At 37.9% G+C, this 25912-nt stretch overlaps 1 protein-coding gene across 9 annotated transcripts in view; it reads left to right on the top strand.

Annotated features, from left to right (window-relative positions):
• SBF2 (SET binding factor 2) overlaps window positions 1-25912 on the top strand; it is a 452107-nt gene that overhangs the window by 58653 nt on the left and 367542 nt on the right. The window contains exons 1-2 of one of the 9 annotated variants that reach the window (XM_057316870.1): window positions 18644-19247; window positions 19401-19563. The exons of 5 other annotated variants lie outside the window; for them this stretch is intronic. In XM_057316870.1, the coding sequence (XP_057172853.1) occupies window positions 19506-19563 (58 nt within the window). In that variant the 5' untranslated portion in view covers window positions 18644-19247; window positions 19401-19505. Of the gene's footprint in view, window positions 1-18641; window positions 19564-25912 lie in introns of those variants that run through there. 3 more of the 9 variants (XM_057316871.1, XM_057316869.1, XM_048217056.2) reach the window with 3 other exon arrangements.

Raw genomic sequence — 25912 nt, 5'->3', positions numbered from 1 at the left:
TAGTATTGTATATATCATAGACTGCACTCCTGACCCCAGGCAGCTGGAGCCACCCAGATGGCCATTGTGTATTCTTGGTTACCCTAGGGCTAGAGAGAGTATGAACAAAACAGCACGAATTTGTCACTGCTGCCAGAGAAAACAGCTTTTACTTCAAGTACAAAAGAGATGGCTTTTCTGAAGAACTTCATATTATTGTAGAAGTAGCAGGATTTATTTTGGGGAAATTTAAAAGTAGCCTTGGTGTTTGGGAAATAAATTTTTTTCCAAATGAAAGCACCTTTTTCCCTCTGTAATAAAAATAGTAGATGCTCATTTAAATTAATTTTAAAAATTCAGACAATATAAAACAAATAAGTCCTACCATTGAGATGTAATTTTGTGGATATTTTGGTATACGTACAACTTAAAAATACATGAGTACTATACACACATAAAATGTTTTGTTTCTTAAATATTGGCTTACACTATCATGCTGTTTTGTGACTTTCACCCCCAATTACTATGTTTTGGTTATTTTTCCATACTAATAAATATACATGCTATATTGAGTAGCTATATACTGTCATTTGAAAAAATAGGTTGTGCCTATTATGACTAGACTCTATGTGACTACAGTATAATTTATTTAACTCATTACCAGTGTCAGATACCCAAATGATATATGTCATTTAATTTTTTCAGTATTATCCAACAGTGTTGCAGTAAAGGTTCTATAGCTTTCCCGACTACTTATGTCTGTTGAATAAAATTTTAGGAATGCAAATCTTGTTTTAAAAGCCTGCACATTTTAGTTCTATTTTTAATTATTATTTTTTTAAAGATTTTATTTTTTTAAAAGTAATCTCTGTTCCCAAAATGGGGCTTGAACTTACAAACCTGAGGTCAAGAGTTACATGCTCAATTGACTGAGCCAGCCAGGCACCCCAAAAGCCTGCACATTTTTTAAACTTCTGAAACACATTACTAATTGATCTCTAAATTTTGCCAATTTACACTTCTACCGGTAAGGTATATGAATGCAGTTCTTTGTTTTTATTTAAATCCCCTTATCAGCTCTAGGTCTTGTCAGTGAAACTTTTGCCAATCTGATAGATCGTAAATGGTATCATATTTTAATTTACTACAAATGCTACAGATGTTTGAGTTTAGAATGACGAAATGTTCCTGGGTACTAGTAAAAATAGTTTCCCTTGGGATAGTTAGTAGTAAACTGCACAGAATGTTATTTTAAGAACTTCCATGGCAGGATGGATGAATCAAAGATTGCTTTTAATAAAAGTTAAAAAATGAAAGCAGAAAAACAGCTCTCTCTTTTTTTTTAAAGGTAATGTAGTCATTGTCATCTGGTTCTCCTGTAGAGATAATAAAGTAAGTAAAGATAGAACAATTATTAGGAAATAAATTTCTATTTAGAATAGCACAAATACAGCCTCTACAACTAGTTTTTAGGGACAGAGAGTACTCCTTGTCTAGGATTTAGATGTTTACTGTTTTTTTAAAGAACATTCTTATACCACTTAGACAGCTGCTTTCTTGATAGGAAATTGGATTTTCACAATGCTGCAAGACAGCATGAGTGGGGGTGGGGGGCAGAGGGAGAGGGAGAAGCAAAGCAGGCTCCTCCCTTAGCAGGGAGCTCCACGTGGGGCTCGATCCCAGCACCCTGGGATCATGACCTGAACCAAAGGCAGACGCTTAACAGACTGAGCCACCCAGGCGCCCCTGTTAATTGAAATTGTTAAATATTATCGGTAATATTCTCAAGTTGTATTTTAAGCTATGCTCCTGATGTGAATTAGTTTGTGCGATCGTCAGTGATTTATTTTTGTTTTTTTTATTTATATAAGTTTTAAGGATTTTTAAATCCTAATTCTGAATAACACAGATTGTCAGAGACAGTAAAGGAAATATTTATGTTCTCTTTATTTTAATTTTTTAAAGATTTATTTATTTATTTGGGAGAGAGAGAAAGAGAGCAACCCAGCGAGCACCGAGAGGGGGGAATGGAGGGAGAGGGGAAAGAGAATTTCAAGCCGACTCCCTGCTGAGTGTGGAGTCCAGCACAGGGCTTGATCCCACAACCCTGACATGATGACCTGAGCTGAAATCAAGAGCCAGACACTTAATCAGCTGAGCTGTTCAGCTGCCCCTGTTCTCTTTAAGATTTTATTTATTTATTTATTTGAGGGAGAGAGAAAGGACGTGAGAGAGAACATGAGCAGGGGGAGGGACACAGAGAGAGGGACAAGCAGGGGGATGCCCTGTGAGCCGGGAGTCCAATGTGGGGCTCCATCCCCAGACCCTGAGATCATGACCTGAGCTGAAGTCAGATGCTTAACTGACTGAGCCACCCAGGTGCCCCTGTTCTCTTTATTTTTAATAAAAATTTTACATGAGTTTTTATTTGTTAAGTCAGTCTCCTCAAACCTTTTTTCCCCCAGAATGGTAAACTGGGATGTTAAATAAATCATTAAAATGGAACAGTATTTGAGATGTGTGATTATTTGAGCCTATTTTTGGCTTTCAGTTAATAAAATAATTATTAAACACTTTCAGTATTCTTGTATTAGCTATTGGGCATCCTGGTAAGCCATGCAGATGTGGTCTCTGTTTTCATAGTGCTATGGTCTTAAAGGGGTCTCAGACAATAAAAAGCAAAGGAAAGGAAAGCAAAAGAAAATAATACCATAATAAGAATTTGTGACAAGTGTTATAAAGGGAAGAATTGTGCAACATAGAGAATAATGGGGATTCCTATTTTTGACAAGGTGGTCAGGATAGGCACTCTGAAATGGTGACAAACAAACATGTGAGGGATTAGAGGGAGCCGGCTGTGTAAATAGCTGGGTGTCTTAGGTCAGGCCACTTTAGTGAAGTTCCCTAGATTGGATGGCTTATAAACAACAGAAATTTATGTCTCACAGTTCTGGGGGCAGTAAGTCGGAGATTAGGAAGCCAGCATTATTGAGTTCTGATGGGAGGGCCTTCTAGGTTCTAGACTGCCAGCTTTTTGTTATATCCTTACATGGTGGAAACAGGGCAAGAGAGCTTCCTGGCAACTTCTTCATAAGGGCATGAATCCCCTTCGTGGGGCCTCTACCCTCATGTCCCAATCACCTTCCAAAAAGCCCTGCCTCCTGTCTGTCCTTACCTCCAGTATTACCACATTGCATATTAGGGTTTCAGCATATGAATTTGTAGGGGGATTCCGTCATTTAGTCTACTGCACAGGGGGATGGACAGGGTAGAGGGATTAAGGCAGTTTGAAGGAATAGTATATAAAAGAACTTTAGGTATAAAAGATCTTGGCTTGTTCAAGGAATTGAAATGAGGGGCTCTATTGCTGAAATATAACGGATGCAGTTAAGATTAGACTGGGTTGAATGACGTTGTGGAAGCAGGGGCCTCATCACACACATCTTGTAAGCTTAGTAAGGAATTTATTTTTTATTCGAAGTGTAAGGGATTTTTATTCAAAGTGCAGTGGGGAGGCAATGAAGGACTGTGACATGATCCAATTTTTGTCTTTTGTGAGAATAATAAATAGATTGTTGGGGGGGAATAGTAAACTAGGTAAGATGATGATGGCTTGAGTAATCTAGGTAAGAAATGATGATGGCTTGAGTAGAGGCAATAAAGATTGAAAGAAGTGGATGGATTCAAGATATATTTAGGAGACAGAGATGACAGGACATATTGAGGAACTGAGCATGGGACAGAGAGGAAACACAATTGATGCCCATATTTCTAGCCTGTTAGGTTTTATAGTCAGTAAGTAAAAGTATGTATTCAACAGTGTGTACCTACTGTGTTACTTTTTACTTATATTCTTGGTTTCATAAAATGAATAAAACTTTCAACTGTACAATTTAATAAAGGTGTTTTAATCCATTTGGTGTGCTGTAACAGAAATACCATAGACTGGGGGCCTATAAACAGCAGTCATTTATTGCTCATATTTCTGGAGGCTGGAAACTTCAAAATCAAGGTGCTGGCAGACTCAGTGTCTGACGAGGACGTTTCATTGTTTATAGGCAGCCATCTTGCTGTGTGCTCACATGGCAGAAGAGGCAAGGGCTCTTGCCACAGCTCTCTGTGGTCTCTTTTATAAGGGCAATAACTCTATTCCTAAGGGCTCTATCCACATGACTTAATCACCTCTCAAAGGCGCACCTCCTAATACTGTCACATAGAGGGTTAGGATTTGAACCTATGAATTTTGTGAAACATGAAAATTCAGTCTATGGGAGGAGGTAAAGAGACTTAGGGCTGGAACATGTAGAACTGATAAAACACCCTTGAAAATACAGTATAAATTAATAAAAATGATTTATGTACAAGATTAATGAAACACATTTACTGCTTAAACGACATTGTTTATTTTAGGTACTTACTAAGTATTTGTTGAATTAATGAATGTATTTCCAGACATTTCCAGTGCTCTTTATTCTTTCTGAAGATCTAAATTTCTCTTTAGTATCATTTTCCTTCAGTCCAAAGAAATTCTTTTAGCATTAAAAAAAAAAGATTTTATTTATTTATTTGGCAGAGAGAGAGAGAGTGCACGCACAAGCAGGGGGAGTGGCAGAGGGAGAGGGAGAAGCAGGCTCCCCACTGAGCAGGGGGCCCAATGTGGGGCTCCATCCCAGGACCCTGGGATCATGACCTGAGCCAAAGGCAGACGCTTAACCAGCTGAGCCACCTAGGCGCCCTGTGTACCTAGATTTTATGTTTCTGTTTCTTTGGCTCTCTTCTTTCTGAGATTCCTTTTTTCAACATCTGTGATCTCCCTGAACTCTGTCCTCTGGTTCTTCAAGATGGTAAGGTTGTGAGGTTTATATGGGGGTTTAGGTACCCCCGTGGTGCTAACTGGACCTACCCTCTGGAAAAAGCTGTAAATGAGAAATTCACCCAGTACCGCTCTTTCCCAGGTACTGACTTGCCTCTAATATTTGCCTTCTTTTGGTCACTCTTCGGTGTCTTTAGGCACTTGATGTTTGTACTGTGTTTACAATTTACAGTTATCTGTGTAGGGTTGATCTGGTAGGTGCTTACGTAGCTGTACCAGAAGCAGAACTCTCCCTTCTTCCTTTCTGTGTGGGGAAGATCCTTTCAATATTAAGTTCCCTACTGTAGATACCAGCTTTTAGACATATCATGTGCTAATTTAATTTGTTAAGACATTATCGTTTTGAATAATGCTTTTGTAAATTGCCTGACTCAAAGAGAAAAGTCACACTTCCTGATCTTAAAAAATGATATTCTAAGGTAGAAGACAGTTAAGCAAACAGAAACTAATAAGTGAAAAGAGACATGATAGAGGCATAAAGAGGACACTAGGAGGAAGAGCACAGAGAAAGGGAATCTTAACCTGATCTCGTAGCGAGGAGAGGAGACACAAGAAGACTTTCAAGAGGATGTGATTTCTATATTGTATCTATACGAAGAAATAAGGGTATTGCAGTTAAAAAATGGATTTAGGGGGCTTCCTAGGAAGAAGAAAGAGCATAAGTAAGTATGTGGGATCCTAAGAATGGATAACCTTTTAGAAGAGTTGCAGGTAGTTTTGGTGTGGCCTGAATTATAGAATACATATGGAGATGTGTGTGAAAATACAAAGCCAGAGAGATTGGGCTGGAGCCAGATCATGACAGGCCTCGAATGTCATGCCAAGGACTTTGGACTTTAAATTATAGGTTGTGGGAAGCCATTGACATATTTTAAATATGGATGTGATATAATCAAATTTACATGTTTTATAATGATTATTTTGTTATCAGTGCACAGAAGGGGGAGAAATGGGAAGTAGGGATACAAATTAAGGCAAGAAATTATGAAAGCCTAAGAGAGTGGTGGTAGAGAGGAGGGAATGATCAAGTGAGAACTTAGAAAAGAAGCCGTGGGTCTTGATAATAGCTTTGTTCTGTGTATTGTGTTAAAGGACAAGTCCAGTAATTGGTAGTTATCTTTCCTCTCAGAGATTATTATAAAATATGGTAACATCTCTCTAGGGCTCAGAGTTTTTTCCCTTCATAAATATTATCAGGAAGTAGCAGCACATGTTGGCTTCTGGTAGAGGCATCACTGTCTCTGACTTGTAGCAGTGTGCATTTTGTGGTTTTACAGTGATGATACTTTCAGGGTAATAAGTGGAAGAAACTATCTAAACTTGTTGGTAGTTGTTTCATTTGCTTTTATTTTTCTTGAGTACATAATCACAAATTTAACTATTTTTTCCATATTATAGGTAATAATAATTTTTATTTTTAGTTGGTTGTTTTTGTTTCGTTTTTTAAACAAAAAACTTAGTAACTAGAAGAGTATAAAGTGAGAAGTCTCCTTACCTTGCCCATCCTCACTCCTGCTTTCTTAAAGTAAGACCTCTTTTTTTTTTTTTTTGGTTTGTTTTTTGTTGGTAGGCACATAATAAAGGAATGAATATATTGAATAACTTTAGACAGCATCAGTTGGTTCTCCAATACAGAAGATGCACAATTTAGTAAACCTAATAACTAACTTGTCCCTCTAATTACTGATAATTTGTTTGCTGTGTTAATATTGTTAGTCTAGAAGATAATTTAAATTATGTTATTAAACTTCAGTTTCTTGAATTATCAAATGTAGAATGTCTGCTGATTACTTAAAATGGAAAGTAAAGAAATTAGAGTGCCTCATTCCTATCTTTAGTTCCTAAATTATCTGTTGTGACTTTTTAGACTGCTCATTTAGACATTAATATGTTTACAAATCGAATATTTGCTTTTTCCTAAGATGAATTTTCTTATCTCTTAGCTTTTTAATTCTTTTAAAAGTTCTTATTTTGAGGCTTTTTTCCCCACATTCATTAAATTGTGTAACTCTAATTAGACACATGTAATGAGATTAGAGCAGTCTGTAATGAGAAGATTTCTCAGCTCCATTAGAAGAAATAGGAGGGCAGGGTGGTAGAATCATGACTGTCGTCTTCATACAGCTTTGTATATGTTAGGGAAGGAATAGACATATTCTTTGTAATTACAGGGGATGTCAGCTGGTGAGAATATTTGGAGATTTTGACTCAGTGTAAAGGAAAAGGAAGTTTTAAGATAATTGGATATTTTCAACAATAGAGTGAAATAATCTCTCAGCTCTCTTTTAGTATCATTTTCCCCCCGCATTCCTAGTTAGAATTCCATAGCCATTTACTTTAACTTTGTTCTTATCTACTCTCAGCTTCCTTGTTCTCCTGATTATTTCTATCTAATACTCCCAGCATTGAATGAGCCTAACAATTAATTTATTTTCTCTTCAGTTATAAAGCAGCTAAATCCTTCTGGAGATTATATAACTGTTAGACTTTTCCCCCTTAAAGATGTGGAATAAGATTATGGAAGTACAGAAAAGGAACACTTAGTCTTGGGACACAGGTGTCAGAAAACATTTCTAAAAAGAGGTGACACTTGAACTTAATCATGTAAAATGTGTAAGAGTTAACCTGATGATGGGAGAAAAGGAGATGAGGTTGACCAGGTGAGTTTCTGGCAGAAGGGACAGCATATTCAAAGGCAGGTAGATTACTTTGAATGGACCTATTTGTTTGGGGTGCTGTACAAATGTTGTTGAAACTAGAGTGCGCATAAGGGTATGGATGAGAGGCAAGATTTGGATTATTAGGAATTAATCATTATCTGAATGTGTTGAGAAGTCAGTTAAATGATTTGAAGTCCGAGAGAACAGTTAAGAAGTTATTGCAGTAGTCCATATGAAAAATGAGGAGGAACCAAAACAAAACCATGTAGTAGGTATGGGAGAATATTGAATTTCAAAACCATAAGAGGTACATGGTTGTTATTGATGCAGGGGATCCTTTTTTATGGAAGGTCAGATGATCACACAATGAGGTTCCTGTAAGATGGGATTTATCTTCGAAATCTAGTTTTCAGTTATGCAGGCTTAGGAAATTGCATTATTTTATAGGTCGAAACTCAGTATGTCTCTTGGAAAATACGTTTTTAAAATGACAATGAGAAATTTAACTTTCAGAGTGAGAGTACTTAATAGTCTTCTTGACCAGTACATTCTTTCCTACCAGCTACTTTGCTTCTAGATACGATTTAGGTTCCACCCTTCAGATACACTCTGATTTGGAATTGAATCACATGGAGATAGAGATGGGGGCGGACTTGAATTTTGTTGGTATGGACTGTGAGAGAGAGAGAATGGTTCTGAGCTAGCAGTTTGTGCAGTAGCTTCCTAATTAAGTGTGTGGCTTTCTATTTCTGCAGCAGCTTCCTTGTTCCCCAGCTCCCTGCAGTGATGGTGACAGCTTCCCTGATTGAGGTAGGATGGTTCTATGGGCTAGGAGTTGTTTCTGGGAGCTCATTCACTCTACAGGTACAGCCTGCCTCTCCATGTTTACAGTGATTTTGTGAGCATCTGATTCTTGTATTAAATCCCTTTTGCTTAAACTACCTAAAATGGATTCTAATCTTGGACCAATACAGTAATTGGTACCAAAAGTGTTACAGACAGTAGATCCTCAAGAAATATGGAAGGGTCATTTGTACTCAGTCCAAAGTGCCTAGTGGTGAAAGTTACTTGTTTTTAAAGCAGTCACCGGGAGTGGAGTGCCTGCTGAAGGCAATGCTTAGGTGGACTGAGTGGTGATGTATTTCAGGAGACAAAGGAATATAAAGATTATGGGAGGATTGGCTCTTTTTAACTCCACTACAGACTTTAAAGCAGTGATTCTCAACCTGGGGTGATTTTGCCCCCTAGGGGCTATTTGGCAATGTGTGGAGACATTTTCGGTTGGCATAAGTGGGGGAGGAGGGTGCTATTTTAGTGGGTGGAGAACAGAGATGCTGCTGTCCAGGACTGCCTTCTCTCCACCATAGCAACAAAGGGTTATCTGGCCCACAATGTCAGTAGCACCGAGCTTGAGAAGCTCTGATTAAAGCAAATGGCAGGAGCATCAGAGTTTTAAAATCTTGGCTGAAGTTATGGTTAGAGAACTAAAGAGTTTTGTGATTGGCTTAAAAGAATCATTTACAGCTTATGGCTCCAGGGCTATCAGAACCAAAATCAGGTGCAGAATCTGATCCAACAAGTTGTTGAACCTGCACCGTAAGTCAAAGTCACAGCTTAACCAGGTTTCTTAGGTGTACTTGGGGCATTTCTTAGGTGTACGTTGGGAACCCCTCTTTCCTTGACCTTACCTTGTAGAGCCAGGACTGTTCTCATTCCCGTCTCTACCATTTCATGGTCTTTCGACCTATAACTAAAGTCAGATTGCAGCAAGTCCAACGGGCCAATTTCAAACTGAAAGACAGGTTTTATGGATCCAAAGAATTGCCAATATTTTACTCAATTATTTTAGCAAAAACCTAGGAAATAGATATGAAATTGGATTTTGAGGGTGCTAGACCAGGAAAGGAGGAATCTAATTTTAGTTTGGGCTGAATTTACTAATGTAGCTTCACTTAATGAGATTTCAGATTTGGTAATTGCTCAAGCAGCAAGGACTGGTTTTAATGCTTCTTTGGTTGACTGAAACCTTGATTCAGTAGTGATCTACACTAAATAAAGTTGAGATGTCAGAATTGGGGAGTTAGGAATGTTGGGTGAATTTATTATGTTTGGCTGGCTTCCTTGATCTCTAATTATGTCCCCCAAGATGCATGTTCTCTACTATCTTTAAGAAAATAGAGTGATGAGGGGAATGCATCATCCTTAAAAAGTATTGTAGTGGCTGTCTTGTCTAGCCTTGGTAGAAATATGAGAGATGCTATTGTAAGATGATCTCCGTGAATTCACTGGGATCCTGGAATGGCAGAGGGAAACAACAACTTAACCATCAGAGGCGAGGTGGGCATGGTTATCATGGTCGGCAAATTGATTAAGGTGTCCCTAAGACTGTTATGTAGGGTCAGCTCACTAAACTACCTTACTTTGAGGCAGAGCTTTTGCTTTTTCTTTTCTTGTGATAGCACAAGTTAGGTATAGTTAATTTTCTCTATAGTCTTCCCTAAAGAAAGGGATATCTTTGGCCATTTATGAATATAACTGCATCAGGGAAGGGAAACCTTTCAGGGGTTATTGGGACCTGAGCTAAAGCTAATTCCTTGTGACTCAGGATACCACCTTGACTCACCAGGCAGAGTGGGAGCTTTATGGAAATCAGGTATGGAATGAAGCTTTGGCCTAAAACTATTTCATAGTGGGCCTGGTGAGTCTATAAATTCATCCTGTGGTTATATCTTGTTTCTTAGTGCATATTTAGAATAAATGTGGTTTTTTAAAAGATTTTATTTGAGGGAGAGAGAGAGAGAACAAGATGAAAAATTAGTTTATATTTCTATATACTAGCAATGAAAAAATGAAATTAAGAAAACAATTCTGGGGGGCACATGGGTGGCTCAGTCGTTAAGCGTCTGCCTTCAGCTCAGGGCGTGATCCCGGCGTTCTGGGATCGAGCCCCGCATCAGGCTTCTCTGCCGGGAGCCTGCTTCTTCCTCTCCTATTCCCCCTGCTTGTGTTCCTTCTCTCGCTGGCTATTTCTCTCTCTGTCAAAAAAATAAATAAAATCTTTAAAAAAAAGAAAAAAGAAAAAACAACTCTGGGGCACCTGAGTGGCTCAGTCGGTTAAGCATCCAACTCTTTTTTTTTTTTTTTTAAAGATTTTATTTATTTCAGAGAGAGCCCTGAAGGAGAAACAGACACCCCGTTGAGCAGGGAGCCCCATGCAGGACTCGATCCCAGGACCCTGAAAGCAGATGCTTTACTGACTGAGCCACCCAGGCACCCCTGGAATAAATGTGTTTGACAGCTGGGAGAAACCCCCAATTGGTTTCTATATCCATGGATTAAGAGCCATTATGGTAGGAAGAGCTAAGTGTAACCCCCTGGAGCTCTCTCTTTCTACCAAGATAATAAGCCAAAAGCAGTCTCATGTCCTGAATTACAGATATTAGTGCCACCATTAAAGACTTGAAAGGTTCAGGGGTGGGAAGATTCAGGCTGCTTTTAACTCTTGTTTTGCCTGTGTGGAAGGTAGATCCTGGAGAATGATGGTGTATGATCATAAGCTGCTTCCACCACTCTAATTGTATTTGATGTTCCATGTGTGGTCTGTTTACTAGAAATAGACCCTGACACTTGGTGACTAACTATTATCTATCAAATGCCTTTCATTAAACACACACACACACACACACATTCTTTCTCCCTTAACAGAAATATTAGAAATAGCCAACAGTGTAGTACAGTGTTACCATGTTGCCTCCATAGTTACATAAACTTTTTAGCTTTCTGCCATAATTTAGTCTATAGTGATTTTGTTCATCCCACAGTCTCAAAGTACAGCCCACTGGTCCCTGGATCCAGTGATGACATCTTGCTGATTGACAGTACCTTGTGATAGAAAACCAGAAGGCACCCTAGATCCTTTGTAAAGACCCAGATGATGGGTATGCGAAACACAGAAATTTTTAGGATCTGACACCTTCATGAAGTTTTTGAGATGTTTTGGGATATGTTGAGATGTCCCTTCTGAAGTAGAAGATAAACTGCTACATCTTATATCCCCTGCTATCAGAAGGACATACAATAACTGGTGGGTCTCTTTGGATTTGGAGTCAGAATATACTACATGTAAGTGTACTGTTACAGCCCCTTTATTGAGGAATCTGTAAAGCTGTCCTTGGGTTGCTATATGGAGCTTGTTGTAGGCTCTGAAAGAAGAATCATCCTGAGGGCCCTTTGTTTTGGAGCTAAGCTATATCTCTTTGGCAAGGAAATATTCTACTTTGGAAAAAGGCTTCAGGCTTGCTGTTGTATCTGACAGAGAACGAATATCCAAATACTGGATACCAGTGATAGGAGCTACCGATGCAGGGCATGCCTAGTAAGCAGCATTCCATCATCAGAAGAAGTGGCATATCTAGGATTGGGGCAAGATGAAGGTACTGAAAGCACATGTACGTTGCACAAGGAAAAGGCTCTTTCTGTACAGGTACTTCTCCTAACCCCACACTCAGAGTTCCATTCCTGGGGTTCCCCACGTGCCTGGCTAACAGATGGCTCTGTACAGTGTGCTGGCACTTTGTCACACTGATGGGCAGACTCTGGTAGAAACTACCCATTTCTTCCTAATATCAGTTTTTTCTTCTCTTTCCTTAGAAACAAAACTGCTTTTTTTCCTTTTTCTTTTTTTTTTCTTTTTGGCAGTACGGTTGTCACTTAACTAAGCTCTCATTTGGTTGGGTATGGCTATGTGACTAGGGTTTAGCCAGTGATATATATAAGGGATATTGTTCTTCTAGGAATTCTCCTTAAATAATCTATACCCTTCTTTCTTCTCAGTTTCTTTTTTTTTTCTTTAAGATTTTATTTTTATTTATTTGACAGAGAGAGAGACAGCCAGCGAGAGAGGGAACACAAGCAGGGGGAGTGGGAGAGGAAGAAGCAGGCTCCCAGCGGAGGAGCCTGATGTGGGGCTCGATCCCAGAACGCCGGGATCACGCCCTGAGCTGAAGGCAGACACTTAATGACTGAGCCACCCAGGTGCCCCTCTTCTTAGTTTCTACTTGAAACATGGATGTGTTATTTGGAGCTCTAACAAACATATGAAACCACGACAATGAGGGCCAAACCCTTTAGATAGTGGAGTGGTGAACCCAAAGAAGCTGGATTCCTGAGACCGTAGATCTGTCAGTCCTGGAATCCTACTTATGGAGTTCTTTTATATGAAATGAAATAAGCCTCTATTTTGTTTAAACTGCTAATATTTTATGTTTTCTGTCATATGCTGATAAACCTAATTCTAACGGAGACAATGAATGCCTGGATGGATAAGGTGCCACTCTCTGAGACAGGGAATGGAGGATAAGATACAGGTTTTACAGAAAAGAAGGAAAATCCCATTTTGGTCTTAATTTGCTGTGTCTGCAGAAGTGCTCAATAAGGAGTATAGATGGATGACACGAGGAGCTTGAGAAAGATGCTGTTTTATCTGGTAGGAGAAGGCAATGTATGTTTTCAGGTGAGTTTCAAGGAAAACAGCCTGTTGTAAAGTATATTATAACCAGTCTAGAATTTGGTTTTGTTTTGCAGGATAGGAAGTTTGATTTTTGAGAAGGATTGAGCAGAAAATATATGGATGGCTAAGATTATCTGTGCTGTAGTTTTGCTCAAAGGTGAACGTTGAGCTGGAAGTTAACAGATGCAGAAGAACATGGATTTGTGAAGGGGAGAACATCATAGTTGGAGGACATGTTTAAAATATTTGAGAAGAAGAAATTTGGCGTATGTATTTCTTTAAAAGCCTGATTGATTTGAAAGGCACAGGTTCTAGAGATTTTTTAAAACGTGGCGATTTTTCTGCCTTCTTTACTGACTGAGGGTTAGGGACTCCATTGATAGGGACATGTTGAATGAGTTTTAATAAAAAACCGAGGTGTATGATGCCTGGCTGCATTGTGCAACAAAAAGGAATCTCTTGTTTGAGAAAGATGAACATGGTAACCTTTGCTGTTGTTTAATCAGTACCTTTTCTCCTTAGTTTAAAATGTTGTATTTTAAAATTTTTATGCTAGAACTAAGTACCTGTCACATAGTAACTTGTCTTCAATAGGAGGGAAACTTAAAAAGCATAGTTAAAGTGATACAGCAAGTCACAGTAGAGAGGAATTGTTTTAAATTTGCTATTCTCTTTTTATTCGAAAAGGATGGATATATTATAGATACTACTAACGTATTAGTGTTTTTAAGCTGTTTCTAAGAAATTTGTCTGAAATGTTCATGTGGGAATATTTTTTTCTGCTGTATTATGAACAGAGGCTAAATATTCTGTGATATAATGGTAATACATTTCTAAAATGCTTTGAAAGGCACAGATCTATTATGCTGTAGAGATTTTTTTTTCCTTCAAAAGCTGTTGCTTTTTCACCTCCCTTCTCTTTTCTTTTTTTTTTTGGGGGGAGGGGTATTTAATTCAAGTTAGTTAACATACAATGTATTATTCAATTCAGGGGTTGAAATTAGTGATTCATCACTTGCATATAACACCCAGTGCTCATTACAAGTGCCCTCCTTAATGCCTATCACCCATTTACCCCATCCCCCCACCCAACTCTTCCTCCCTTCTCTTTGCTTTACACCTCTGTTCTTTCTTCTCTTCTTCTTCTACATGTCTTTCATTTGCATGTTTGCTGTTTTCTCAGTATTACAAAATAAGCATATCTTTGTGATCTTCAGTTTGGTTTAAGATAAATTTAACCAGTGCGGAAAGAGGTCTTTTATTCTACATCCTACAGAATAACAATGTTTAGGCGGTAGCCTGGAGTCTTTGCCAACAGACAAATTATTGAGGCTTAGTTTAAATTCATGTAGTTTAAATAGTATAGTTTCCCTAGCAAGGTAATCGATCTGGAAGAGGTTTTTGTCAACAATCATAGTTTTATGCCCTCTAGTGGTAAAATGTATACATTTCACATTTTCTGGTATTTGTTATCATGTGTAGAGTTTTAGAGCCAGAAAGGATCTAAGATCATTTTTCTGTATGAGACCAAGGTTCAGAGAATTTAGAGATTTGCTTAAGATTACTAGTTAGAGGGAAAGCTAAGACAGGCCTGAGATCTCTTGATGTAGGTTTTTTTGTTGTTGTTGTTGTTTTGTTTTTAACAAGACTTAATGGTGTATGTGTGTATCTGTGAGGACTTTCTTAGATTAGTTTGAAGGTGTTTACTGTCGCAAGATATTTATATTTTGGGTTTTTTCTATTCATAATTACTGTTGATGTTTTTAAGATAGTAGTGTTTGGAGAAAACAAAGTGTTTGGACTTAGAAGAGTGACTGACCTGAGAAGGGAAATGGAAAGCAAATTGAGAAGACAGTGTTGTCTTTAAGTAGTTGATTACTTGTGGGAGATGGTTGAGCTTATTTTTAGCTTGTTTACATTGAGTACAAAGAATGTTAATTATTATATCTCTAGGCTTGCCCTGGAATGGTCTACTTTCTTTCAGTAGAATAGAAGGAATAGGAGAGAGCCAGTGCCCTAGAACTAGACATATTTACTAGGGTCATATACAGATTAACTTCTATGTTGAAAGAAGAGTTGATTCTGGCAGTTCCCATTCATCCTCCCTGTCAGTGCAGCAACTAAAGCTTGCAAGTCAAGCAAGCAATAAGCTTCAAGGACAGAAATTTTAAGTGATCCTGAAGTCTATTAGAATAAGGATAGAGAGTAGGATGATATTGCACTGGGAAGAGGTTTGGATTCAGTTGACATAAGGACACTAGGAATTGGTCGAGAAGCGTTTGAGTAGTAGATTGAGGATGACTTAGATTCACATTTGTGGTCTGCCACTTATTTATACAGTGTGACCTTGGGAACATTATCTGATATTTATTTCCTTATGCGTAAAATGGAGATTAATATTTTTATTTCATAGGTTGTTAGGATTATGTGTTTCATGTATAGTAACTGCACTTATAAATGTTGGTTGAATCTGATGGTGACTGACCTGAGCAAAAATAAAACCCCAGGCCTAGGGAGACTTGGATTCTGAACAACTATTTCAACATAAGAAAGAGCTTTCTAATAATTTGGGAAGTAGTGATTTCATTTTCACTTCAGATGTTAAGGCAGAGGATGAACAAGTATTTGGGAATATTATAAAAGGTATTCAGACATTGAATTAAATTGTTATAGTTTTTATTTTTATTTTTTAAAAAATATTTTATTTATTTATTTGACAGAGATAGAGACAGCCAGCGAGAGAGGGAACACCAGCAGGGGGAGTGGGAGAGGAAGAAGTAGGCTCATAGCAGAGGAGCCTGACGTGGGGCTCGATCCCATAACGCCGGGATCACGCCCTGAGCCGAAGGCAGACGCTTAGCTGCTGTGCCACCCAGATGCCCCTATAGTTTTTATTTTAATCATCAAATATGATTTATGAAACATAAGGAGAACGACAAAACTGTCATTAGTACATGCTATATGTACTAAATATTTTTACTTTATGCTATGTGTACTAAATATTTTTACTTTTTCCATCATTCTTTCAGCTCGATGCTTCAGTATTACTTCTTGTAGCATTTCCTTTCTGTTTGAACAATTTCCTTTAGCTGATCGTTAAGGGTAGGTTTGCTAGTGACAAATTCTTTTAGTTTTTTTATCTGAAAACATTGATTTTCCCTTCATTCCTGAAGAATGGTTTTGCTGGAAATAGAATTCATAGTTGACAGTTTTTTCTTTTAACACTTGAAAAGTGTTGTGCCACTTTCTTCTGGCCTCCATGATTTCTGGTGAGAAGTTTGCTGTCATTTGAGTTGGTGTTATTCTACTGGCTTTGTGTTCTTTCTCTCTGGCTTCTTTTAAGAGCTTTTTCTTTTTAGTTTCCAGAAGTATAATAAGGAGGCATCTTGGTGTAAATTGCTTTTGAGTTTATTCTGTTTGAGGTTCACTCAACTTCTTGAATTTTTTTGTTGCTTTGCCAAATTTGGAGTATTTCAGCCATTATTCTCTCTGAATACTCTTCCAGTCCCACCCTCTCTTCTTCTGATACTCCAGTGTCATGAATACTAGATATTTTGTTATGATCCCGTGAGTTCCCCAAGGCTCTGTTCTTCATATTTTTCTTAGTTCATTATTTTCTCTTAGTTCAGATTGGGTAAATTCTGTTGATTTGTCCTAAAGTTCACTAATTCTAACCTATACCATAATAGTCTATTGTTGAACCCATCCATTGAAAAGTTTATTTTGATTATTTAATTTTTAAAAACATTTGTTTATTTATTTATTTTAGGGGTTTTGTATTTCTTGGTTTTAGAATTTCCTTTTGATTTATGACTTCTATTTCCTGATATTTTATGTTTTTTCATGTTTCAAGAGAATTTGTGATTATTGGGGCGCCAGGGTGGCACAGTTGTTAAGCGTCTGCCTTCGGCTCAGGGCATGATCCCGGCGTTCTGGGATTGAGCCCCACATCAGGCTCCTCCGCTATGAGCCTGCTTCTTCCTCTCCCACTCCCCCTGCTTGTGTTCCCTGTCTCGCTGGCTGTCTCTATCTCTGTTGAATAAATAAATAAAATCTTTAAAAAAAAAAGAATTTGTGATTATTGATGAATTTTTATGACGGTTGCTTTATTTTTTTAAGGATTTTAGTTAATTTATTTTAGAGATCAAGAGAATGTGAGCGCATGAGTGGGGGGAGGAGCAGAGGGAGAGGGACAAGCATACTCCACGCTGAGTGCAAAGTCTGATGTGGACCTTGAGCCCACCACCCTGAGATCATGACCGGAGCTGAAATCAAGAGTCAGGCGCCTAACTGACTGAGCCACCCAGGCACCCCTGACAGCTGCTTTAAAATCTTTGTCAGATGTTACAATATCTGATTCATGTCTGTGTTGACATCAGTTGATTGTCTTTTCTCATTCAGGTTTGGTTCCTGGTATGATGGGTGATTTTTTATTATATCTTGGACATTTTAGCCATTAAATTAGTCATTCTGTTTAGATTTAGCACATGGAACATGGTCTAATTTTGTGAGTTGTTGTTGTAGTGGCAGTTTAATTTTCAGGGCTTTTACAGTGTTATTTTGGTCTTTTTGGTTTATGTGGTTCTCCTACTGGTTCATGCTGGTGCTGCCTGATGTGGCAAAAGTTTTCCCCAGGCGGGGATGTCTGATGTTTCTTGGTTGGGGAGATTGGGCCTCCATAGGGCCCAAAATGTTGAGTTGATTTTTTTTCTTTCAGTATTTTAAAGGTGTGATTCTACCGTGTTCCAGCTTGCATTGTTTGTGAGAAGTTCGCTGTCATTCTTATTTTTTGTTACTTCATATAGAATGGGTCTTTTCTCCTATGGTTTTTAACATTTTTGCTTTCTATCTCTTTAAAGTAATTTAACTATAATATGCCTTGATGTAGTTTTCTTTATTATTATTATTATTGTATTTGGAGTTTGTTGCACTGCTTTAATTATGTATAATTGACCGTTGGAAGTTATTCCACAGCTCGTTGCTGCTTTGTTCATATTTTTTTCAGTCTTTTTCTGTGTTTCATTTTGTAGAGTTTCTATTGCTATAACTTAAAGTTCATTAATCGTTTTTTCTGTAGTGTCTAATTTGTTAATTCTATCCAGTATATTTTTCTTGTCACTACTCTTTTTTTTTTTTTAAGATTTTATTTATTTATTTGACAGAGAGAGAGAGAGCGTGCACGCGCACAAACAGGGTAGTGGCAGAGGGAGAAGGAGAAGCAGACTCCCTGCTGAGCAGAGAGCCCAATGTAGGGCTGGATCCCAGGACCCAGGGATTGTGACCTGAGCCAAAGGCAGATGCTAAAGTTAGCCACCCAGGCGCCCTCATGTCATTATTCCTGAAAATATGCATCATACTCATAATAATTTTGAATGTCCTTATCTACTAATTTCATCATCTGTGCTGATTTGAAGTTTGTTTCAGTTGGTTGGTTTTTCTTTTCATTATGACTCATATTTTTCTGCTTCTTTTCATGCCTGGTAGTCTTTGGCTAGATATTAGACATTGTGTATTTCACTCTGTTGAGTGCTGAATATTTTTATGTTCTTGTATATATTCTTGACCTTTCTCCTCAAATGTAATTAAATCACTTGGAAATGGCTTGATATTTTTGAGCCTTGTTTTTCATTTTTGTTAGGTGGGCCCACAGCAGCATTTAGTCTAGGGCTAATTTTTCCACGCTACTGAGGCAATACCCTTCTGAAATTTCTGCCTGAAGCCTAAGGCATTGAAACAGTTCCCCGCCCCTCCCTCACCTCCCTGGCTGTTGGGAACACAAACTATTCCTGCCTTTTGTGAGCTCTGGGGAATCATTTTCTCTGTTCATTTCATGTGGTTTATTCCCTGGCCTCAGGTGGTTTTCTCATACTCAAGTACTAATCAGTATTTAGCTGAAGACTCAGGAGACCATCTGTGGATCTCTGGTCTTCTCTATTCCTATGACTCTCTCTTCTCTTTGGTACTCTGCCCTGTGAACTCCAACCTTCTTGGCTTTCCTGGACTCCCAACTCGATTGCTTCAGCTCAGGGACACTGCTGGACTCTGCTTGGATTTCTCTTTCCCCTTTCCTGCAGTCTGGACGTGCTCACCAGGGAGTAAGCTGGGGAAATTGTAGGGCCCAATTATTTGTTTACTTTCTCTCAGGGTTCAGTGTCCTCTACTGCCTGATGTCAGTGTCTGAAAACCATCGTTTCCCATATTTTTGTCTGGCTTTTAGTTGTTACAGGTTGGTGGTAAATTCAGTCCTTGTTATTTCCATCTTGGGGGATTTGGAAGTTCCTAAAGTAATGACTTTAGACAATTTTACTATGTAGCCACTGTGAGAATCATTTAATGATTTTAATCAAGAAAGTTAGCATGATGACCTTTGACTTTGCAGAGCTTGTTTCCATACTGCCAGATGCTTGAACATGTTGGAGTGAAGAGAAACAGGAATCAGGGAAGTGAGGTGGTGAGGCTGCTGCTGCTGTCATCCAGGTGAAAGATGATGAGAATGAACTCCTGGGGTGATTGTCAGTGGTGCTGGCGGGAGGGCATGTTTGGTAGGTATTTGGAGATACAGACTTGAGAAGGCTTTCTTTTTGAAAATATTGGTATACAACTATGTAGTTTTTACAGTATTTCAGACTGCCTATAGTTCTTTCTTTACTGCTGTTAAAGAAGACATTTTATTTAGTAAGAAGATGCAGTCTAAAGAGCTTCACAAAATGCAAAATTATATATTTAGTTTTAATTTCAGTTTGTACTCTTCTGTTTTTCTTAATCCTGATACTCTTTAAATCATTGAATTTATACATTATCAATGAATTTTGAGTTTAATAGAGACAAAAGTTGTGTAGCTATTGTTGATTTATTATTTTTAATGGTATACTTTGTTCTCTATTCTGTTCAATTTTAAATGCATTCTTTTTCACTTCTGTAAAAGCCCGTGGGCTGTTTGCTAAGTTTAACTCTGGAAAAAAATAGTTTGTGTTCTAAATAAACCTATTGAATAATAGGAGATTATACTGGAAAATCAGAAAATCACATTACATTCCTACCTAAATTTTTGAATAACCACAAAAGGCTTGTTTCAGTTGAAATAAACAGACTTCTTTGATTAAATACTAAATGGATCAAATATGAGAGCCTTTTGTGGAATAATTTCCTGCATGCTTTCATTTCAGTGAATGGACAGTTTTTATTTTCTTTATCCTTTGAACATTGGTCTATACTGACACAATCAGATCTACTTATTTTGATGAACTTCGATTTTCTAGTTGATTATTTTGGCATTTAACATAAGTCTTCTTGTGAACAAGTAAACAGCATTTAAACAATTCTGTTTTGCTAAAAAGCACATTTTATAAATTGAGTATGGGAAGCTTGGGGTCTGCAAATTGGATATGATCCTCATCGTAATTTTACCCGTGAACAGGTCAATTAAGTTTCTCTTGGTCAGCTTCTACCCTGTTAAGACGAGTAAGTCAATTATGTGTCCCTGAAAGGTCAAAATTTCTGATTTTCTAGCTTTGTGCTTTTGCTTTAATCATTTTCCCTGAGATGACATTCTCAATGAAGTAGAGAACAGATGCTAGGCACATTTCTGAAGTTCCAGGCAGATGTTTTGGTATGGAATACAATAGGATTGGTACCGATATCAGTAATGTGTATATAGCATGTTTTGACCAAGACTTTTTCTAAGTAGAAATTTTGAATCCAGTCAGTAAATCAAATTAAAAGCTTTAATCAGACCTATGCCAATATTGATGAAGTTTTTTTAGAAAATATTCTCTAGGGGAACTTCTTGAGCAGTTTTTTAGTATAACACAAATAATTTCCATTTTTTCCATTTTTGTTTTTCTTGCTGAAATTGTTTTATTGAGAGTTTGTCAGTACCCATCAAACTGTTAACTTAAAGTGGTCACATTTTATGATATCTATGTCCTAACTAAAAACCAAAACCAAAACCAAAAAAACCCCAGAGTGATATAAATACAGTGGGATAGGAGTAAGAAGTGAGTGTGCTGTGCTGACTAAAGAAATTTCAGATAAAACTTGAATCTGAAACACCTTTGTATAGATACATGATAGTATCAAAACATGTTTTAAAAAGATTTACAAGTTTCATTCAAAAGTAACTTCAATAAATCAAGAGTCCTGTGGTCACCAAAAGACCTAATAGAACACCAAGCTCCACTGTTAGTGGTCCAGTTATCCAGAGCAGCAGTTCTCTACATTTTATCAGTTAGATCAGCTCAGTAATCTCCGGTATTATATTCAGCTCTGAGTACTACTTAGACCGGCACATACTCATTTTCTTATAATCATCATGGTTGTCATCAGTTATCGTCAACATTTATATAATGTTTACCTTATGCCAAATACTTGTTGAAATATTTTACATGTATATTAACTTACATTTTTTCATAAGAACTTTAAGAGTTAGGTAATAGTATCCTTTTTTAATGATGAGAAAAAATGAAGCACAGTGAGGTAATGTAATTTTCCCAGGGTCACATAGCAAGTAAATATGGAACTGGATTAAGAGACAGGTAGTGTAGATCCTGAGTCCCTGGTCTTAACCATGTAAGAAATACATATATATTGGGATCCATGGGACAAATTGAAAATATTTAGAGAAGATTGGGACATTGGGGAGAGGCATAGAGGAGGAGGAAGGGGGACAAGATTTTTGTTAGCTGTATTCAAATATTTGAAGGACTGTCAAGTAGAAATGGGACTAAATTTATCGTGTATCCCAAGAAGGTAGACTGTGACCAACAGGTAGATATTATAGCAAAACAGATTTTTTTCTCAGGTTTTTCTTTCATGTAAATAAAATCAAATACCTGTTAATGTAATGAAGTATTTATTACCAAATATTTCCGTTTTCTAGGGGTGCTAAAACAAAGTACTACAAATTGGGGGTAGCTTAAAACAACAGAAATTTATTCTCACCGTTCTAGAGACTAGAAGACTGAAAGGAGGGTGTTAGGCAAGGTTGTTTTTTCTGGAGGACTCTGAGGGAAAGTCTATACTGCCCTGTCTCCTAGCTTTTGGTGGTTGCCTGCAGTCCTTGGTATTCTTTGACTTATACCTACAACTCTACAGACTCTGCTTTTGTCTTCAAGTGGTATTTTCCCTGTGTGTTTATCTGTGTCTCTGTTTATTTTATTTAAGATTTTATTTGTTTATTGGGGGGTAGCTCGAGCAGGAAGGGGGGTAGAGGGAGAGGGAGAAGCAGACTCCCCGCTGAGCAGAGAGCCTGATTTGGGGCTCGATCCCAGGACCCTGGGATCGTGACCTGTGCTGAAGGCAGATGCTTAACCAACTGAGCCACCCAGGCACCCAGTGCCTCTGTTTTTTATTACCAGGGCACCTGTCATTGGATTAGGGCATACCCTAATCCACTATGACCTCATCTTAACTAATTATATCTTCTAAGACTATATTTCCAAATAAGGTTTCATTCTGAGGTTTTAGGTAGACATGAATCTTTGAGATACACTATTCAGCTTGGTGTATCTAAAAACTAAACATATTTCCTGTCCTCTGGGGTTTTACATTGTTCAAAGTCATCTAAAGATACCTATCTATTTTGTGATGAAAAACCAAAAGGTCTATATAGAGAGAGTCAGAAAAGAGAAAAAAATAACTAATCTTAAATTTTAACAGACATACTTGTCTTCTCAGTTTTAATTCACATATTACGTTTAGTGTCATTTTTAAAATAAAAGAATTTGATAAATTGATTATGATAATATACATGCATAATTAAATATTTCATGTTTCAGTTTCTCAGAAAGATCTTCTGCTGTGATAATCATCCAAGGATGAGATAGGCTGCCTTCAGAAACTGCACATTTGTGTCATAGTACCTGTCCAAACACAGACTAGAAGAACATGGTGAAATATAGGAATGTATATATTACAGATGAGTTGGATTCTTTTTTTTTTCTTTTAAAGATTTTGTTTATTTATTTGACAGAGAGAGAGACAGCCAGCGAGAGAGGGAACACAAGCAGGGGGAGTGGGAGAGGAAGAAGCAGGCTCATAGCGGAGGAGCCTGATGTGGGGCTCAATCCCAGGACCCTGGGATCACACCCTGGGCCAAAGGCAGACGCTTAACGACTGAGCCACCCAGGCGCCCCTGTGTCAGGATTCTTTTCGTCCTTCCATAGATTATGGTAGATTCCATTCTGACTGTAGGCAAAATTTAAAGAAGACATTTCTCCCAGATTGTCTTGCTTCTGGTAACAGAAGTATATCAGCATCATTGCAATGAAGATTTTCATCACTCTAAAAAGGTCTCTTGCACACTTTTCATTCAAATCAATTCTTGATACCCGTTCCTAGCCCTGGGCAAGCACTGATTTCCTTTCTATCAGTATAGATTAGTCTTTTCCGCAATTTCAAAGGAATGGAATCCTGTGGTATATAGTTATTTGTGTTGGCTTCTTTTGCTCAACATTGAGATTTGTCCATGTTGTTGCAGATATCAGCGATTTTCTTTCCCATTTAGTGCTGAATAATATTCCATTGTGTGGATACACTACAATTTGTTTATTCATTTACCTGTTAATGACCCCAGATACTCATAGTTTTTGATGCTATGGCATATGGTATTTTTTATTTAAATTTTTATTCCTAGCGTACAGAAATACAATCAATATTTTTATACAGACTTTGAGGTCTTGCTAAACTTATTTATTCTAGTGCCTTTTTTTATTTTTTAGGCTTTTTTATGAGTTGTTTGCAAATAAAGACAGTATTCTACTTTTATTGCACTAGTTAGGACTTACAGTACAGTGTTGAATAGAAGTCATTATAGTAGACATCCTTTTTCTGAATCTCTGTGGGTAAACATTCAGTCTTTAACCGTTAAGTATGATATTAGCCATAGGCTTTTTATGAATCCTCTTTATCTATTGAGGAAGTTGTATTTGTGCTTTGCTGAGGTTTTTGTTTTGTTTTGTTTTTTAATCATGAATGGGGATTGTATTTTGTCAAATGTTTTTTCTGCATTTATTGAGACAGTTCTAAGGTTTTCCTTTTATTGTCTAATATGATTTATTTATTGATTTTAATGGCAATACCACATTTTCTTGATTTCTGTATTAAGGCAGGGAGTGTAAGTCCTTTCCTGCTCAATTTTGATTCCACCCCCTGCAGTCTGTCCAGTATGGGAGCCTATATCGCTCCAGCAATTTTAGTTCTTTTTGTGAAGTGTTGTCCTTGCTCTTCCATTTTTTTTTTTTTTAAAGATTTTATTTATTTATTCGACAGGATAGAGACAGCCAGCGAGAGAGGGAACACAAGCAGGGGGAGTGGGAGAGGAAGAAGCCGGCTCATAGCAGAGGAGCCTGATGTGGGGCTCGATCCCATAAGGCCAGGATCACGCCCTGAGCCGAAGGCAGACGCTTAACTGCTGTGCCACCCAGGCGCCCCTGCTCTTCCATTTTTAGTTGCTGTTTTTAAATTGGCTGTTCAGCTTTCCAGTGAATACTTGTTGGCTATCTTAGGGTTCTCTTGTTTTCTTGTCTGCTGTTCTCAAGCCATTATTTTTGCTTCCTTCTTACTCTTGCACAACAGATGCTGATACTTTGCAGGGTTTGTGATTATTAGTAGTTTTCCTCCAATTGCAGTATTTTGTATATATACTACAGCACATCGTTCTGCATCATATCCCCAGAACTTTTTCATCTTGCAAAACTGAATCTTTTTATTAACTGAAAAACAACTCTCCTTTCCCCCTTGCCCTCGGCCCCTGGCAACTACCATTTCACTTTGTTTCTAAGAGCTTGGCTACTTTACATACTGCATGTAAATGCAATGATGCAATATTTGTTTTTTTGTAATAGATTTATATTATTTAGCCTAATGTCCTCAAAGCTCATTCATATTGTAGCGTATGACAAGATTTCTTTCTTTTTAAAGGCTGAATTATATTCCATTGCATGTATATGCCACATTTTCTTTATCCATTCATCTGTTTTTGCTTTTGTTTTTTAAGAGAGGGGTAGAAAAAGGGGAGGGGCAGAAGGAGAGTGAGAGAATCTTAAGCAGGCTCAACACCCAGCCTGGAGTGGATGTGGGGCAGGATCTCACAGCCCTGAGGTCATGACCTCAGCCAAAATCAAGAGTCTGAGGCTTGACAGACTGAGCCAGCCAGCCAACCCGATTCATCTGTTAATGGATTCTTTGGTTACTTCCACCTCTTGGCTACTGTGAATAATGCTCCAGTAAACACGGTGTGCAAGTATCTCTTTGAGGTCCGGTATACGATTCATTTGGATGTATACCCGGGTTTAGGATTGCTGGATTATATGGTTATTCTGGTTTTTATTTTTTGAGGAACTTCCATACTGTTTTCCATAATGGCTGTAATCGTTTTACATTCTAGACAACAGTGCACAAGGGTTCCAGTTTCTCTGCATTCTCACTAACACTTTTTATTTTCTGGATTTTTGATAGTGGGCACCCTAATCTGTGTAAGGTGACACCTCGTGGTTTTGATTTGCATTTTCCAATGATTACTGATATTGAGCATCTTCTTTATGGTGTTAGCCATTTGTATCTCTTTTTTCCAGAAATGTCTGTTTAAGTCCTTGCTTATTTTTTTATTGGATTAGTTGGTTTTCGTTGTTAAGTTGTAGGAGTTCTTTTATTATTTTTAAGATTTATTTATTTTAGAGAGAGAAAGCATGAGCGGGGGAGGGTAGAGGGAGAGAGAATTTTGAGCCAACTTCCCGCTGAGCTCAGAGCCCAATGCAGGTCTCCATCTCACGACCCTGAGGTCATGACCTGACTGGAAGTCAAGAGTCCGAGCTCAACTGACTGAGCCACTCAGGCGCCCCGGTTGTAGGAGTTCTTTATCTATTCCAGGTATTAACCCTTATCAGATACATG

This window comes from Ursus arctos, unplaced genomic scaffold, assembly GCF_023065955.2.
Source record: "Ursus arctos isolate Adak ecotype North America unplaced genomic scaffold, UrsArc2.0 scaffold_22, whole genome shotgun sequence".
NCBI classification, from domain to species: Eukaryota; Metazoa; Chordata; class Mammalia; order Carnivora; family Ursidae; genus Ursus; species Ursus arctos.
The sequence above is the reverse complement of the archived record's forward strand: the minus strand, read 5'-3'. Positions and strand labels throughout refer to the sequence as shown.